Consider the following 14150-nt stretch of genomic DNA (forward strand, 5'->3'; position numbering starts at 1 on the left):
GCTTGCTGTAGTAATTTGCCAATTGATCGTGTTTGCCGCTGAATTTCAGTAGGCTTTTGTGGTGTACAGGGGATAAAACCACTGCTGCCGCTCTCTCCTGCCCTACTCCCTGGGGGAGTAACATTGATATGGATATTCAATTTTTCTAATACCCTCTGCGCAGAGAGAGGTAGAAGACCGGCGCCAGCAAAAGCATTTCGAATAGTTGATTGTGTGTATGCCTTTGTGCGCGCATAGGGGTAATTGGACAAGAAATCAAGCTTGTCGATGTGGTGTATACCATCCACTATCATTGACTGAACCAATTGACCATATTCTTGCTTGATAATAGAGAAACAACCTACATCAAGTGGTTGAAGTAGGTGAGACGAATGTGGCGGCATACAGATAGAGATAATATTATTATCTCTACATATTTGGTCAAATTGAGCAGTCATATGGCTTCCATGTCCATCCAAAATTAGGAGACGCCACTTGCCCTTTGTATAACCATTAGTCAATGGTATAAAGTGGTTTGTTAACCACCGAAGGCCAATTTCATTAGTCGTCCATCCATTATCGCTAACCTCAATATGCCAGTCGCGAGGGAGGTCAATTTCGGAGGAAAACCAGGCCGAATTGTAGGTTTTCGCTTTGAATATGAGCACCGGCGGAAGCGCCCATCCACTCATACAAATTGTTTCAACTGCCGTTACCCACTCACGATTCCCCGGTTGGATTTTAGCCCTTCGTCCATAGTAACCAGCGCGAGTTACTACTTTAGAAGTGCTACAGAGGCCCATTGCGAAGCCAGTTTCGTCAAAATTGTAGATATCGTCTTGGTGGATACCGTATTTGCAAATAACCTCTTGAATAAGGTCAAACCATTGCTGAATTAGCTTTGGGTCCTCACAGAGAGCACGCTGATAGTCCCTACAGCGTGTGTATCGTGTATCAAGCTCTGGCGTGCGCTTAATAAATTTGGTGACCCAATTCTTGCCGACCGTGACCGGAGGACCTTTGCCGCGCTGAGATAGTAGCAAATTTGCCATCTCTCGCACCAATTCATGCCTAGGAGCAATTCCACGGTCGTCCATAGAAAGAACCCAATTCTCTAGCGATTTCTCCTCCAATTCAGTCAATTTATGGCTGTTTGCGCGCGTGGCAGTGCGTTCAGTTGTGCCACTGCGGCGACCGCGGAGGGTAGTACGAGGAACATCATATAGGTCTGCAGCGCGTCGGACAGTCAATTTTTCGTCGTTTTTGAGAGCCTCTATAGCAAGTAATAACCTGCCCTCTTGGTTCTCACGCGTATGGACGGTAATATTGCGAATTGGTGGCATGGTTGCCGGATGAAGTGGTAGGAAGGGATAGAAATACGCGTTCGCGGGCGGAGCGGGCGGCTCGGTAGGGTGGGCGACTCGGTAGTGAATCACGTTAAAAGGGATGACTTCACATCAAGTCTTGGCGTCTCGCTCAAGCCACCGCACAACATACAAGGCACTCCGCCGATCGACACCAGTTAAACTTGGCATTGGCGTCAGAGCTAGCTAGCCCTTGGTGCCCACTAGCCCAACGGCCGACAAGCTGGCAGGCGGGGATCCATTGAAAGAATGGAGACGATGATCGCACGCTGCTGGGCTAACTATCATCCTAGGTAGTGCCCTATGTAGTGCCACCAAGACTTGGAAGTGCCGGCATCTGTGTCGGACCCAATTCAGCCACCGAGCGAGATCGATCGATTCGTCGACATCGATGAGTAAGGTACCCGGTGCCCGGTTCCTGGATCGCCTCCTGAAACATCTTCCTGCGCTGAACAATTCGGGGGACGAGATTGCGTTGCACAGGGCAGATTTTTCGCTATCGCTCGTCGCATGCAAATCCCTTGTTGGAGAGGTTCTAGAAGCACAACGAGCAGGCTGATCGGCCCCAGGCCACCGATCGCCAGTGTGCCATATGTATCTAGCCTTGTACACGCGTCCTCGATCGCGTACCGTGACAAACCCCCGCGCCTTTCCGTCTGTTGATGCAAGCTGCCAACTTTCATTGTGACGTGGCTGTGTGCGGTCCCCTCCGTGAGACATTTGCTTTACAGCTAGGCTGTGAACTGCACTCAGTGTAACCCGACGTCCCGATCAAAATACGGAATACTTTCAGCCGACAACGGGGAATTGCAGAGCGTATCCGTCCCTGGTGGTTCTTTGGTTCGACCGGCGGACAAAAATAGCCGGCAATCCTGTTGGCCGAACCCTTCATGGCCATCTCCACTGTGCGCTGTGGACTGCTTCCTACAGGAAGAGGCCAATGAATAAGCCCCGGCTGCACGCGATTCGACCCAATCCCGTTACTTGTGGACCGGTCAGCTCCGCAGGGGCCGGTGGATTATGGATTATTACATCGCTCAGTTTCCTGACGACATCCACACCACATAACAGGCTATGTCTTCTATTCGTACAGCCCACTCTTCGCTGTCCACCGTGATGTATTATGCAGTAAGAGGCTGATTCTCCACCCCGAGGGTCGCAGGGAGGGCAGGGACTGCGAGCGTTCGCAGAGGGCCTATGAAGGGTTCACGGCCTTGTCCCAGCTCCGCGAGTGGCCTACTTTTCGATCAGCCGTGATGGCTCCGGGGGATCCTCGGAATTCAAGCCCACGGGGAACGGAAAGCTTCTGTGTTTACAGTTAGCTATTTTTGCGCAACCATCTGGAGTACATCTGTCTATTGCTGGTCGTGCCTGGCAACCAGCCAGGACGAAAACCTGGCAGTCAATGAGAAGCAGGATGTGCCGGCCAGCAACCGTGGACAACGATACGTGTCACCCGTCCCGTCCGAGGAATTGGTTCGGCTGAGGACTCGTCGTTGGGGCGGCGTATCCAAGGCGAGTTCCGTGGGAACCCCAGTTTCTTTGCCACTCGAATCGGGTTGCCTGCGCAGTGGTCTGCAGTGTACTGAACTACTGGAGGAATCAGATCCAGACCACGTTGAAGAACATTGCGTTCGGTATCCCTGATAGGTTTCGGTGATCCGCCGTGGACCTCAACGGCATCCATTGACGATTGCCGGTCACCCCATCGCGGTGGAGTAACTCACATGGATACTTCTCCACGTCTGGAGTATCGGACCTCACTTCAAGGATGACGTCTACCATGTCTACGGATGATCTCTCCGGCTGGTTCGGAGCCTGCACGATATCCTTGCTGGTCAGGATATGGTCCTGGGTCCACAGCACCACAGCACGGTGAATGCCATCACCCATGCTCAATGCTGAGAGGCCGAGGATCGTTTCTATTTTTTATTTTTTTCACTTTCGGAGACAGAGCCCGGATTTTCGGCCCTGCTGCCCTGCGAAGATGGATACGTAACGGGGTGGGCTCCCACTGCATGTTATAAGAATGTCCCGTCGCTTCCATACTTCTTCTGGTCATTGTTGTTCATACACCCTCACTCCCCGCGACAGCTCCGTTGAATAAAGAAGGAAACGGTCTTCTCTACTCGAGCATTGTACATTCGTTCCGTTGGGCTTTCCCCACCACACTCTTTTCACAATGAAGAGCTTCGTCGCCGTCGCGGCCTTTGCTGCCGGCACCAACGCCCTCGTTGGCCGCAGTGACAGCTGCTGCTTCCACCTGACCTCCTCCGGAGGTCTCTCTGGCGACCTGGGCCAGCTGGATGATGGCCAGGTCCGCATTGGTGACAACAGTCTGTCGCCTGCTTCGTTCTGCCTCGACTCCTCCAGCGGCGCCATCACCGATAGCGCTGGCCGTGGCTGCGTCATCACCTGTAAGTATATCTGACGATCCGGCCAATATGGCTTGCATGCTCACACTTAATGTCAATGCAGCCGAGACCACCCAGTTCCAGTGTGATGAGGGTGCTTCCCCTGTCACTGGCTTCTCGGTCTCTTCCTCCGGCAAACTCGAGTTTAACGGCAGCCAGGACTTCGTGGCCTGCCAGACCGGCCAGAACGACGGCCGTAATGTCTACACCACTGAAAGCGCTGACGTGACCCAGTGTGTCAACGTTCAGCTCACTGCCGACTCGTGCTCTGGTTCTGGTTCTGGCTCCGGTGCCTCTTCGTCTGGAATTGCTTCCTCCACCGGCGCTGCCTCGAGCATCCCCATGACCCCCAGCTCTAGCGTTCCCGTTGCTCCCAGTTCCAGCACTCCTGTTGTCCCCGGCTCCAGCGTCCCTGTTGCTCCTAGCTTCAGTGTCCCCGCCGTCCCCAGCTCCGAGGCTTCCTCCGGCCCCGGTGTTGAGAGCACTCCTGCTGCTACCTGGCACAGCTGGACCCCCAGCCCTTCAGCCCCGGCTGATACCTCGGCCCCTCTGCCCGGTCCTACCTCCACTGTGGTGAACACTGTCACCGTGACTGACTGCAGCTGCTCGGCCTCTAGCGGCTTCCCTGGGGGTGGCTCCTCTGTCCCCGGCGAGTCTCCCGCTCCCTCTGGCTGGACCTCCGTCGCCACTGTCGCTCCCAGCGTTCCGGCCTCCTCTGGCGGTGCTCAGCCCTCTGGCCCTGCTGGCGGCTCCTCTAGCGTTCCCACTGCTCCCACCTCCAGCCCTCCCGGTGGCTCGCAGCAGCCCTCTGGCTCTGCTAGCGTCCCTGCCAGCTCTGCCTCCAGCACTCCTTCGTCCACTGGCTCGTCCAGCGGCAGCTGCCCTACCGACCTCTCCGGCGACTACGAGTACCCTCACCTGATCATCCCCATCGACTCGTCCTCGCCCGACACTGCGGCCGGCACCTCCTTCAACGGTACCGTGACCTCGACTGTCTCGAGCGTCTTCAACTTCGACATCCCCTCGTCCGACTCCGGCAAGACCTGCAGCCTGGTCTTCCTCTTCCCCGAGCTGCAGGACCTCGAGACCTCTTCATATAGCTTCAGCGGTGACGGCAAGATCGATTTCGCCAAGCTGTCCGAGGCTGCCAGCAGCGAGACCACCTACAACAACGTCCCTTCCGTCGAGAAGGACCTGGGTGATATCACCGTCTCACCCGGCAACTCCTACGTTGTCTCCACCTTCTCTTGCCCCGCCGGCGAGACTGTCGCCTATGAGATGAAGAACGCCGGTAGCACCGAGCTGAACTTCTTCGAGGACTACAACCCCTCTCCGTAAGTTTTTTTTCTTTCTTCCAGCATCCTTTTGAATCATTGCTAACATTTCATTCTTCAGTCTGGGTCTGTACATCACCGTCTGCTAAAGCAGTCAACCTCCAGTTGTGGCTGGAATCTGATGTCTAAAATTTGGTAATGCCTTATGTCGAATATGTGTTTCATGTGGTCATGGCTTTCCCTTTACTAGTTCGCGTCCACTGCTTGTCCCGACACAGTCGACATTCTTCGATATTGTATTAGTATCTTTCCATTCCTTCAATGAACAATCACATGTACATGATTTCAATCAACTACTATCAGTAATCATCTACTCATCTCGTAACCGCCTACTCGATTTCTTTCACTAAATTAACCGCCGAGTGTGATGTATAATGATGCTGCCTGACAGTAGTGGATCGGTGGCAGACACAGAAAACGCCACTCAAATAAATGAGATTGACAGAGCCCGCCACGTTGGCAGTGCGAGCCGGCGCAGAAGAGATGCAGACAGATATGCATCCAAGACAGCGACCGGGAGGTGGTCGCGCACTCAATTGCCCCATTGAAATTGGCTGGGGATCGGTGGCCAAAATGAGGATCTGCGAGGGCTTGGCGTGGCCAGACGGGGCCTGCGCTCGCCGTGGGGTGCAGAGTGCGAAAGTGTAAACTCCGCCACGACGATGTAAATAGAGAGGTCCCTGGCGGTGCCGATTCGGGGGACTTGAAATAACCTTGGATCTCTGCTTCTAAGAATATACAGATCAACTGTATCGGTGGTTCAGCTGAACAAAAGACGATCGCATCTCAGGGACGAAGGCACCAGCGCCAAGCACCGCATTGCAGCGCCCAGCCATTCAGCCATTGACGGCACACGACCCTTTGCCGCTGCCTGATTTCCTCTTCTCCATATCTTGCGACGTCTGCTGTTGCTGGTTGTTGCGCGTTCTCGTGAATGCGTGAGTCGAGTGTCTTCCTGGAAAGATGGAGCTTCCGGCCAAACTGCCGTTCTCCAAGCGGCGGCTGCGACCGCGCGTGATCATCTCGTCCGTCCTCCACCCGCCATAGCTGCCAGTACTCACCACTAACGCCCTCCCTAGCTACATCTTCGACTATGTGATCCTCATGTACGCTTGCATCCCAGCCTCCTCAACTTAACCAAATACTAACGCCCGCAGCGCCCTCGTCATCGGCTTCTGGATCATCGACTCCATCGAACCCTACCACCAACACTTCTCTCTCCAAAACTACACCCTGCAATACCCCTACGCTGTCCACGAGCGCATCCCCATCGTCTACGCCCTGTGCATCTCCGGCGCCTTCCCCCTTGCCCTGATCATCATCTACACCCTCTTCGTCGATGGCCTGTTCTCGCACCACAAGCCGGCGGACCCCGTCTCCGGCAAGCGCAAGCTGCGCGGGCCCTGGCGTTGGAAGGATCGGCTGTGGGAGATGAACTGTGGGATTCTGGGCCTGTTGCTCGCGCAGGGCCTTGCGTTCGTGATTACCCAGGCTTTGAAGAATGCGTGCGGGAAGCCGAGGCCGGATATTATCGATCGGTGCCAGCCGCCGGCCGGTAGTCATGATCCGCCTCTGTATGGTTTGTCCGATTCGAGTATTTGTACGGGCGATCCTGCCTTGCTGAAGGATGGGTTTCGATCTTGGCCGTCTGGTATGTTATACATCCTGCATCAGTCGTAAAATGATAGCGCTAATTGTTCGCGGTATAGGTCACAGTAGTTGTGAGTGCCATGCAGAGTCCTGACTGAAGTAATACTAACCATTTGACTTACAGCCTCCTTCGCCGGCCTCTTCTACATTGCAATGTGGCTCGGTGGAAAGCTCCATGTGATGGACAACCGCGGAGAAGCTTGGAAGCCCCTCATCTGCATGGTGCCCATCCTCGCCGCGACGCTGGTCGCCGTGTCTCGCATCATGGATGCACGACACCACCCATTCGACGTTATCACCGGCTCACTGCTAGGAGTCGCCTGCGCCATCGTCTCCTACCGTCAGTACTTCCCGCCGCTCAGCGAGTCCTGGCGCAAGGGACGGGCATACCCCATTCGCACCTGGGGCACCGAGCCCGCCCACCCATTGGATCCGCTCGGCATGAAGCTGGCCGGGTCCAACGACAGCACGACAGCGCTTCGTAATCCCGAAACCGAACGCCTGAGCCCGGCTAACGAGCGTGCGCGATCGGTCTCTCCGTCCCGGCAGCAGGCGCCCAGTCCGGCTGCGTATAGCAACGCGGGCAATCCATTCGTCTCCCAGCCGTATCCGCGTCGCCGGCACGACCACGACCCCGACGGCAACTATTCTTCGAGCGAGGATGATGTCGCAGATGGGTATGAGATGCAGCATGGGTATGCGATGACGCAAAATCCGGCTGTGGAGCGCTACTATCCTCCGCAGTATGAAAGCGGGACTGCGTATCAGTCTCAAACAACGGGCGTGGCGACCACGGGGCCGCATCCCCCTCCCGGGGCCTTTGTCAGTGCTGGCGATCGTGGGCGACCGTTGACGGATGCCTCACTACGGGATGTGTAGTTCACCTTAAGAAATTCTCGAAGAATTCTCCGCGTGCAATTGAGTTTGGAGCATGTGCATGACAGCTGTATGACTATAGAGGCGTTAGGAATACATTGTCCGATTTCATGTGTTTTGTCACAATTTCAGCCTCCTCTAGGGTCATCAATCTTAGTTTTTTCTCCACTCTCTCTGCATATCCTGCCAGCCATCGTACCTTGCCTTAGGGCAGAGAGTGTACCTGACTGTGCCGGGCTCCACTCTCGTTGCCGCTGCAACCAACTATCCGAGCATCATCCGCACTGTACCAATGCGCACCCCCCCAACACGGAGTAGCAGCGCATGCAAGACATTAATTAAATTGAGGGGCTGGCCCTCGAATTTGCACTCTCTCAGCCTATCATTGCAGTCGTCTCGAGCTCGTAGAATCCTCTGGGCCCCAGTAGCCTGCTGTCGTTAGGCGGTTGCCCAGCCACCCGCGACGGTGACTGGCCCAGCCTCCTCCCCCGCCGTCAGCGCAAGATGACGGCACATCTTTTTCTTTGCGCGCGAGTCTTCTTCTTTCTTCCATCCCTCTCGTCCCTGGTATTTCGTGCAGCTGCACACGAACACCGCCGCGATCACGATACCCTCACCTTCTCCACGTGAGGCTGGTGTTGCCGCATCGACCGTACAGAGACAACATCCGCATACTTCTGCGCGTAGTACCGCGTACAGCGTTGAGTTCCACACCCGCTGAAAAATCCGGGTCTATTTGCAATACTCTATCTCGACATCTACGTCGCATTCCCCCCTCTGTCTTTTTCGCGCCGTCAAGTCCCTAGGACTCAGACACCGACAGGATGTTCGGCAGCGTCTTCTTCATCTTCAACCGCTTGGTAGAAATCGTCTTCCTGATTCCCATCATCGGCATCCTGGTAAGTCCACACCCATCCGCTCGACTCGACCACACCTCCACTAACACAAAGAAAAGGCCTATTTTGTCGATGGCTACCTCAAAGCAAACATGCTGACACCCGCCTACATCCTCGTCCTCTTCATCGTCAGCGTCCTAGCCATCTTCTGGTGCCTCGACACGCTGATCCGATTCAGCACAACTAAGCGCTCTGCCATCTTTGTCTGCTTCGTCGACCTCCTCTTCTTCGGCGCCTTCATCGCCGCTGTCTACCAGCTCCGCTTCATCGCAAACGCAGACTGCGGTCATTGGGAGGGTAACGCCTCGATCTGGGTTTCTCTCGGTCCCTTCGGGCAGTATGGTAGTCGCACCGATAATCCGCTCTCGTACCATCTCAATAAGACCTGCGCTATGCTGAAGACATCGTTCGCGCTCGGTATTATGGAGGTTATTTTCTTCTCATGGACTGCTTTCTGGGCGCTTTTCATTCATACGCGCTCGCGGGAGGTTGTTGTTAAGGAGACGCATGTTCGTCGGCGCAGCCACTCTAGTCGTCGGGGTCATTCTTCTGGTTCGCATCATCGTCACCGGAGCTCGTCGCGTCGGCCTGCTTATGTGGTTTAGGGCGTGGAGCGTTGATTCTCATTTACTATGCTGGTGTTGTGGTTTCTTGTGTCCGGCTCGATAGAGCGGATTTGATTTTTTTGCCTTTTTGCGCTTTCTGGTATCTTTATTTTCATCGATATGGGATTCATGATTTATGATGAATGGAATAATGACGAGTGGACGAAGTGGGCCGGGTGAATAAAAGATTTCTGAGGAATGTGGGGGACCGTCCAACGTAGTTGCTAGCTAGCTCGTTTTTCAATGACAATCACAACACCCTGGTTTTTTTGACAAAGCAATACCGATCTGTTTTTGACGGCAGTGTAGCTCTATTGTAGATATTACTTTGACTTTTAGATTAGTGTTCCCATGGAACGATCAGACCTTCGCAGGCGTCTAGAAGCTGGCCGTTGGCTAGACCAGAGTCAGATGTTGAGTAGTGGGTCGATGCTGCAGGGACTAATCCATCTGATCAAGATAAGATCAAGATTTGGCGCGTAAAATTTGAGTACGATACTCGAACGGACTTTGATGTTTTTGCAAAAGCTAATTGCGAGTGTGGTTTGTTTTCATATGGATTGTTCCAAGGTTCGGAAACATTGCCGGAGGTATATTTTCCACGAGTATTTGGAACAGCACTCAATCCAGTAATCAGGTACCGCGTCATCGCATCCTCTTAGCCTGCGATGACTGTAGGTTACTCGCTTACCCTAAGGCATTCTTCATGAATGCTCACACAGTATGTAATTTTCCAGTTGCATTTCGCAAGGACAGCCCAGTTAGGTCGGCCGATCGTTGCTGAATACTTACATAGTGTAGAAGTGATCGCTGCATCTCCGAGACGGGTCCTGTTGACGCAGCGGCGAAATCCAAATCCAGCCCGCATTAAACTCATCGCCATCAACTCTCCCCAAACAAGCACTCAAACCAAACTATGATCATCACAGCACACCCACGAGGACCACCCGAGCTATCCGAACTAGCAACCATCCTCCAAAAACAACTCTCATCGAACTTCGCAAGCGCAACCGTCGTCGTCGTCGAACAATGCCCCGATCTCCAACAACCACCCTTCAACCTCGCCGCCCCAGGACTCTCAGGATACCCCTGGATAGCTGACATAGGCGGGCAGTCCAACCTATTCCCGACTCCGAATTACAAGGCGCAATACTCGCTCCTGCAACTCGCGAGAAACTTGCAGAACTCTCCGTCCGGTGGCGCTGTTATCGGCGCTGGCGCGGCCCCGTTCCAGGATATCGGTCGGAATGCTGAGCTTGCGCCGAATTTGGCGTGGGAAGGGTACGGGGATGAGGATTTCGAGGGGGATTCTCTGAAGGTGAATAATCTGACAAGGGTTGTGCTGGCTGATCGTGGGGGTGTGCCTTCTTGTCAAAGGACGACTAGCACTAATTGTGCGCTTATGATGAACCTGTACGGCTCCAGTGGACGGCCGGGACCGGTGCTTAAGGTTACGGCTCGAGGTCGGACTGGGGATATGAATTTCACGAATTGTATCCGGTTCGGTCTACGTGATACCTACGGCGACTCGAGACCGATTAGTATGGGCGGCGTGTTTCTGCTCAAGAAAGGAAAGGCAAAATTCCACGTTATGCCCGACTTCCCGACCGCGGACGAACTCCCTTTTCGAGATCGAGAGCAGCTTGAGAAGGAGTGGTTGACGTATCATGTGTTTGATGCTCCGGTTGTGTGTTTGTCTGTCTTCCATAGTGCCGATCCAGAAGGATTGGGGTTGAGGATGGAGCATACTCATTGCTTTGAGACGAATGGCAACATCAAAGGGGGGCATTACCACTATGATATTCAGGATGGGGATGAGGAGGTTGAGTATGAGGCTTATTTGCACCCTGCTTCTACTCTTTACCGGATTGACAGGCCGAGATCATAATAATCATTTTTGGCCTCCTATCAAGGCAGATTTCGGCAATACTTAAGAGATCGAAGAAACGGCATTGCGAAATATACCTGACTTGATACAAGAAGTTCGTGAGAAGATATCACTGAGGAAGTCCACCATTTTCCAGTCAACCGCCTTGAGCCTAGACACGTCCCTGGATAAACAGCTTTTGCGGGGTGATCCAGCGGAAGAACGTCGGAAAGCTGGATGTATCAGATGTCAATCCCTCATGCTCATCCGAGGCCTTTTTCTCAACCTCATAGCACTTCCACGAGCGAAGCATCCACGCCCCAAAAGAACCCACCAGGAAAAGACATCCCACATAGACCTGCGTATGCAGATACTTCGATCCACCACTCACCAGACTCAACGCAATGGGCTCAGCAACCGTGGTGGGACCAACCAAAGCCAGACAAATAACCGTGAAAACAGACGCCATACGTCCCATACCGACCACCTCTGCCAGCACGGGGACAACTGTGCCCCAGAATGTACCGCAGACCATGCCAGCTGTTAAAGCGAAGAGCAGAAGTACGTCGTATGTCTGCGCTGGGATCCAGACGATGAAACACAGCAGCCCACAGATCGCCGTCAAGACCATCGGGACTGTGATGCGGCCGAGTGTATCGCTGAGATACCCCGTTACCGGCCTGCCGATTGTCAGTCCCAGATTCAGCATCGCGCCCGTCACGGATCCTTGTTGCGCCGTGAGACCAATTGACGAGGCGTAGTTGGGAAGCGAGTAGATGAGCGCGATATATCCGAGGTCAGTCGTGATTCCCCACAGAATCACAAGAAGAACTTCTGGCTTGGCTAGATCTTTATAATCGACGCTGCGTCGTGAACGATCATGATGGGGTGCTTCATGTGACTTGAGAAGCAGTGATGCTGGTAGGTTGGCTGCCAGGGCGCAGTAGGCCAGAATCCGGTAGGTGGCTCGCACACCTTGTACTTCGATCGCATGACCCGCAGCCAAGCTGTACACAATACCACCGATACCAGATCCAGCGCCCGCAATTCCAACTGCGAAGCTCCGTCGAGTGGAGAACCAGGTTGGGAGGACGTGCATGGCGGTTAGATAGAGGAAGCCCATTCCGATGCCGAAGCAGATCCCCTGAGAGAGGAACAAGTGCCATATCTGCTGTGAGTAGGAGGCAGCCATCAGAGAAGCAAAGACGAATATTGTCCCGATCAGCAACGTGACGGTCGTGCCGAGCTTCCGACGGCATTCGGATACGATCGGGCCCATCAGCATTGCTTGTGCGATGGAGAGGCCGCCGATTAGGGCGTATTCGATTCGGCTTGCACCTGGGAAAGTCGAGTGTGATAGGAAATAGGCTAGTATGACACCCCATGCTGCGTTTATGCCCCACGTGTGGACGATTATCAAGAAGCTGCACAGTGTGCAGACCCAGCCGTAGCCTCCGTTTGGGGGGATTTCGTCGAAGGCGGCTGCGTCGGGGGCTTGGGTGTAGTTTCGCTCTGGGTCTGGCGTTTCCGCCTCAAAGATTCGTCTGTCATGATTGTTGCGAGGCTGATAAAGCTCAATGCTAGCCATGTATGTTCGGTGTGCTTTTGTCTGGAATCCGATGGTCGATCACACTGAGTTGGAGAACTCTGTCGATCGAGGGGTCTCATATACTTTTGAAGTACTGCTGATAAAGCATGCTGCATGATCGGCCTAGATGGATGTCCGTCGGAGCTCGTATCCAATCAGGTCTTGATGAGTTGGGATGACTCAAGCAAGAGGGTTGTTTAAATGACCAACTATGACAGATCGGGGAAACAAATCCACATCTCCACATCAGGAACCAGTGGGGAAGCACGCGATGAAAGCCACCGAACGCCAACCGGGAATATTGAATGAATTGGAAGGTGTACAGAATTCGAAAAGCTGAAAAGGGGGACCGTCTCATATTTCACCTGCACGAGTACAATGAACCAAAGTGTTTGATTTTCTTTTGATAATGCGCTATGAAAGTCGCTTGTCATTTTTGGGATCAACATTCATTTCAAGATTGTCCAGTCACATCTTGAGGAGGAACCACCTTGGCCTGGTCAATGCTGGTAAAAGGTGCTGCGAATCCGTAAGTCTTGTAGCCTTGTGAGTAATCTTTACCCTCCTCTCGTTCTGTTAAGCACCGTGTTAGCATGTATTCTTCACTGATTAGACAAAGACGGCACTCACCATGCTCAGGAGGAAACATCTCCGTCCGATGTTTGTAGTACCTTTCCCTCAAGTCCAACCCATCGTTTTTCGAGTGGAAGGTGGCATAAAGTCCCAATCTCGAATGATCGGTCTTTTTTCCGCCAAGCGATGCGCAAGATGAGAACCGAAGATGATCATGTCACCAAGCTGCTATGGGATGGACAACCATTCGTGCTGAGCTTCCCACTCCGGGGTGGTTTGAACCACCTTGGACAAACTCTGCAACCATCTTGTAGGATCCGGGGACCACCAAGAAGCATCCACTCTCGATGGTGGCAGCGTCAATTGCGAGGTTCGCAGTGACATGCTCAATACGGCCGATATGGTCATATGCAGGGGCATCGAGGTGGGCTTTGAAACCGTTGCCGTGAGGCTGCCTGTAATTGATTTTGTATTTGAAAAGAAGCATATCTTATAGACAGAGTTAGCAAGGCGAATTAGACGCAATGTGCATGACTTCAAATCAACATCACCAGAGACAGCCTTCAGAATCTGACCGAGCTTCTTGCCACACACAAGGTCCTTGTATTGAGGATTAAAGTCGATAAATCGCTCCGTGCGCATCAGTTGGCGCTCGCCGTTCATATTGATCTCGTCATAAGGCATCCATTTACCTTTGACCCGGGGCCAGGCCTGGATCTCCCCGGTCCACTTTTTGAGATCGGCCGGGTCGACCAGCTGGTGCTCGGGGGCGCGGAGGAGCAGGTAGCCATTCTTGTGGTAGGAGACCACCTGTTCTGGAGCGAGAGGGCTCATTGTGAAGAAATCGACCAAATGCAGCAAATTGTGCGAGATTTGGGTTGACGGAAAGGAATATGGAAAGTGTGGGTGCTGTGCTTCTGATGTGGAACACTTGTGAAGTATGAGCGGCAAGCTTAAATATGTCAGCCCAAAGGGATCTCACTTCCGGCGCACCGCTTCTCTGC

General features: G+C 53.5%; 7 protein-coding genes across 7 annotated transcripts; 4 read left to right on the forward strand and 3 right to left on the reverse strand.

Annotated features, from left to right (window-relative positions):
- Positions 1 to 2945: 2945 nt before the first annotated feature.
- On the reverse strand, positions 2946 to 3236 carry N7532_009513 (uncharacterized protein; the record flags this gene model as incomplete). The annotated part of the gene is made up of 1 exon (XM_056622004.1): positions 2946 to 3236. The coding sequence occupies one exon, from the start codon at positions 3234 to 3236 to the stop codon at positions 2946 to 2948; it is 291 nt and encodes a 96-aa protein (XP_056472810.1).
- A 289-nt stretch (positions 3237 to 3525) lies between these two features.
- Positions 3526 to 5180, forward strand: N7532_009514 (putative GPI anchored cell wall protein; the record flags this gene model as incomplete). Its single annotated transcript, XM_056622005.1, has 3 exons — positions 3526 to 3760; positions 3822 to 5091; positions 5153 to 5180. The coding sequence occupies 3 exons, from the start codon at positions 3526 to 3528 to the stop codon at positions 5178 to 5180; spliced, it is 1533 nt and encodes a 510-aa protein (XP_056472811.1).
- An 874-nt stretch (positions 5181 to 6054) lies between these two features.
- N7532_009515 (phosphatase PAP2 family protein) lies at positions 6055 to 7620 on the forward strand (the record flags this gene model as incomplete). Its single annotated transcript, XM_056622006.1, has 5 exons — positions 6055 to 6116; positions 6171 to 6197; positions 6249 to 6742; positions 6801 to 6812; positions 6866 to 7620. The coding sequence occupies 5 exons, from the start codon at positions 6055 to 6057 to the stop codon at positions 7618 to 7620; spliced, it is 1350 nt and encodes a 449-aa protein (XP_056472812.1).
- Positions 7621 to 8441: 821 nt separating this feature from the next.
- On the forward strand, positions 8442 to 9118 carry N7532_009516 (uncharacterized protein; the record flags this gene model as incomplete). The annotated part of the gene is made up of 2 exons (XM_056622007.1): positions 8442 to 8516; positions 8573 to 9118. The coding sequence occupies 2 exons, from the start codon at positions 8442 to 8444 to the stop codon at positions 9116 to 9118; spliced, it is 621 nt and encodes a 206-aa protein (XP_056472813.1).
- Positions 9119 to 10034: 916 nt separating this feature from the next.
- On the forward strand, positions 10035 to 11006 carry N7532_009517 (uncharacterized protein; the record flags this gene model as incomplete). The annotated part of the gene is made up of 1 exon (XM_056622008.1): positions 10035 to 11006. One exon carries the CDS (start codon positions 10035 to 10037, stop codon positions 11004 to 11006), a length of 972 nt encoding a protein of 323 aa, XP_056472814.1.
- A 151-nt stretch (positions 11007 to 11157) lies between these two features.
- N7532_009518 (MFS general substrate transporter) lies at positions 11158 to 12573 on the reverse strand (the record flags this gene model as incomplete). The annotated part of the gene is made up of 1 exon (XM_056622009.1): positions 11158 to 12573. One exon carries the CDS (start codon positions 12571 to 12573, stop codon positions 11158 to 11160), a length of 1416 nt encoding a protein of 471 aa, XP_056472815.1.
- A 454-nt stretch (positions 12574 to 13027) lies between these two features.
- Positions 13028 to 13980, reverse strand: N7532_009519 (phytanoyl-CoA dioxygenase family protein; the record flags this gene model as incomplete). The annotated part of the gene is made up of 4 exons (XM_056622010.1): positions 13028 to 13146; positions 13204 to 13315; positions 13412 to 13635; positions 13698 to 13980. The coding sequence occupies 4 exons, from the start codon at positions 13978 to 13980 to the stop codon at positions 13028 to 13030; spliced, it is 738 nt and encodes a 245-aa protein (XP_056472816.1).
- Between the last annotated feature and the right edge of the window lie 170 nt (positions 13981 to 14150).

Source organism: Penicillium argentinense, assembly GCF_028826775.1.
Source record: "Penicillium argentinense strain IBT 30761 chromosome Unknown utg000009l_segment0_segment0, whole genome shotgun sequence".
In the NCBI taxonomy this organism is placed as follows: Eukaryota; Fungi; Ascomycota; class Eurotiomycetes; order Eurotiales; family Aspergillaceae; genus Penicillium; species Penicillium argentinense.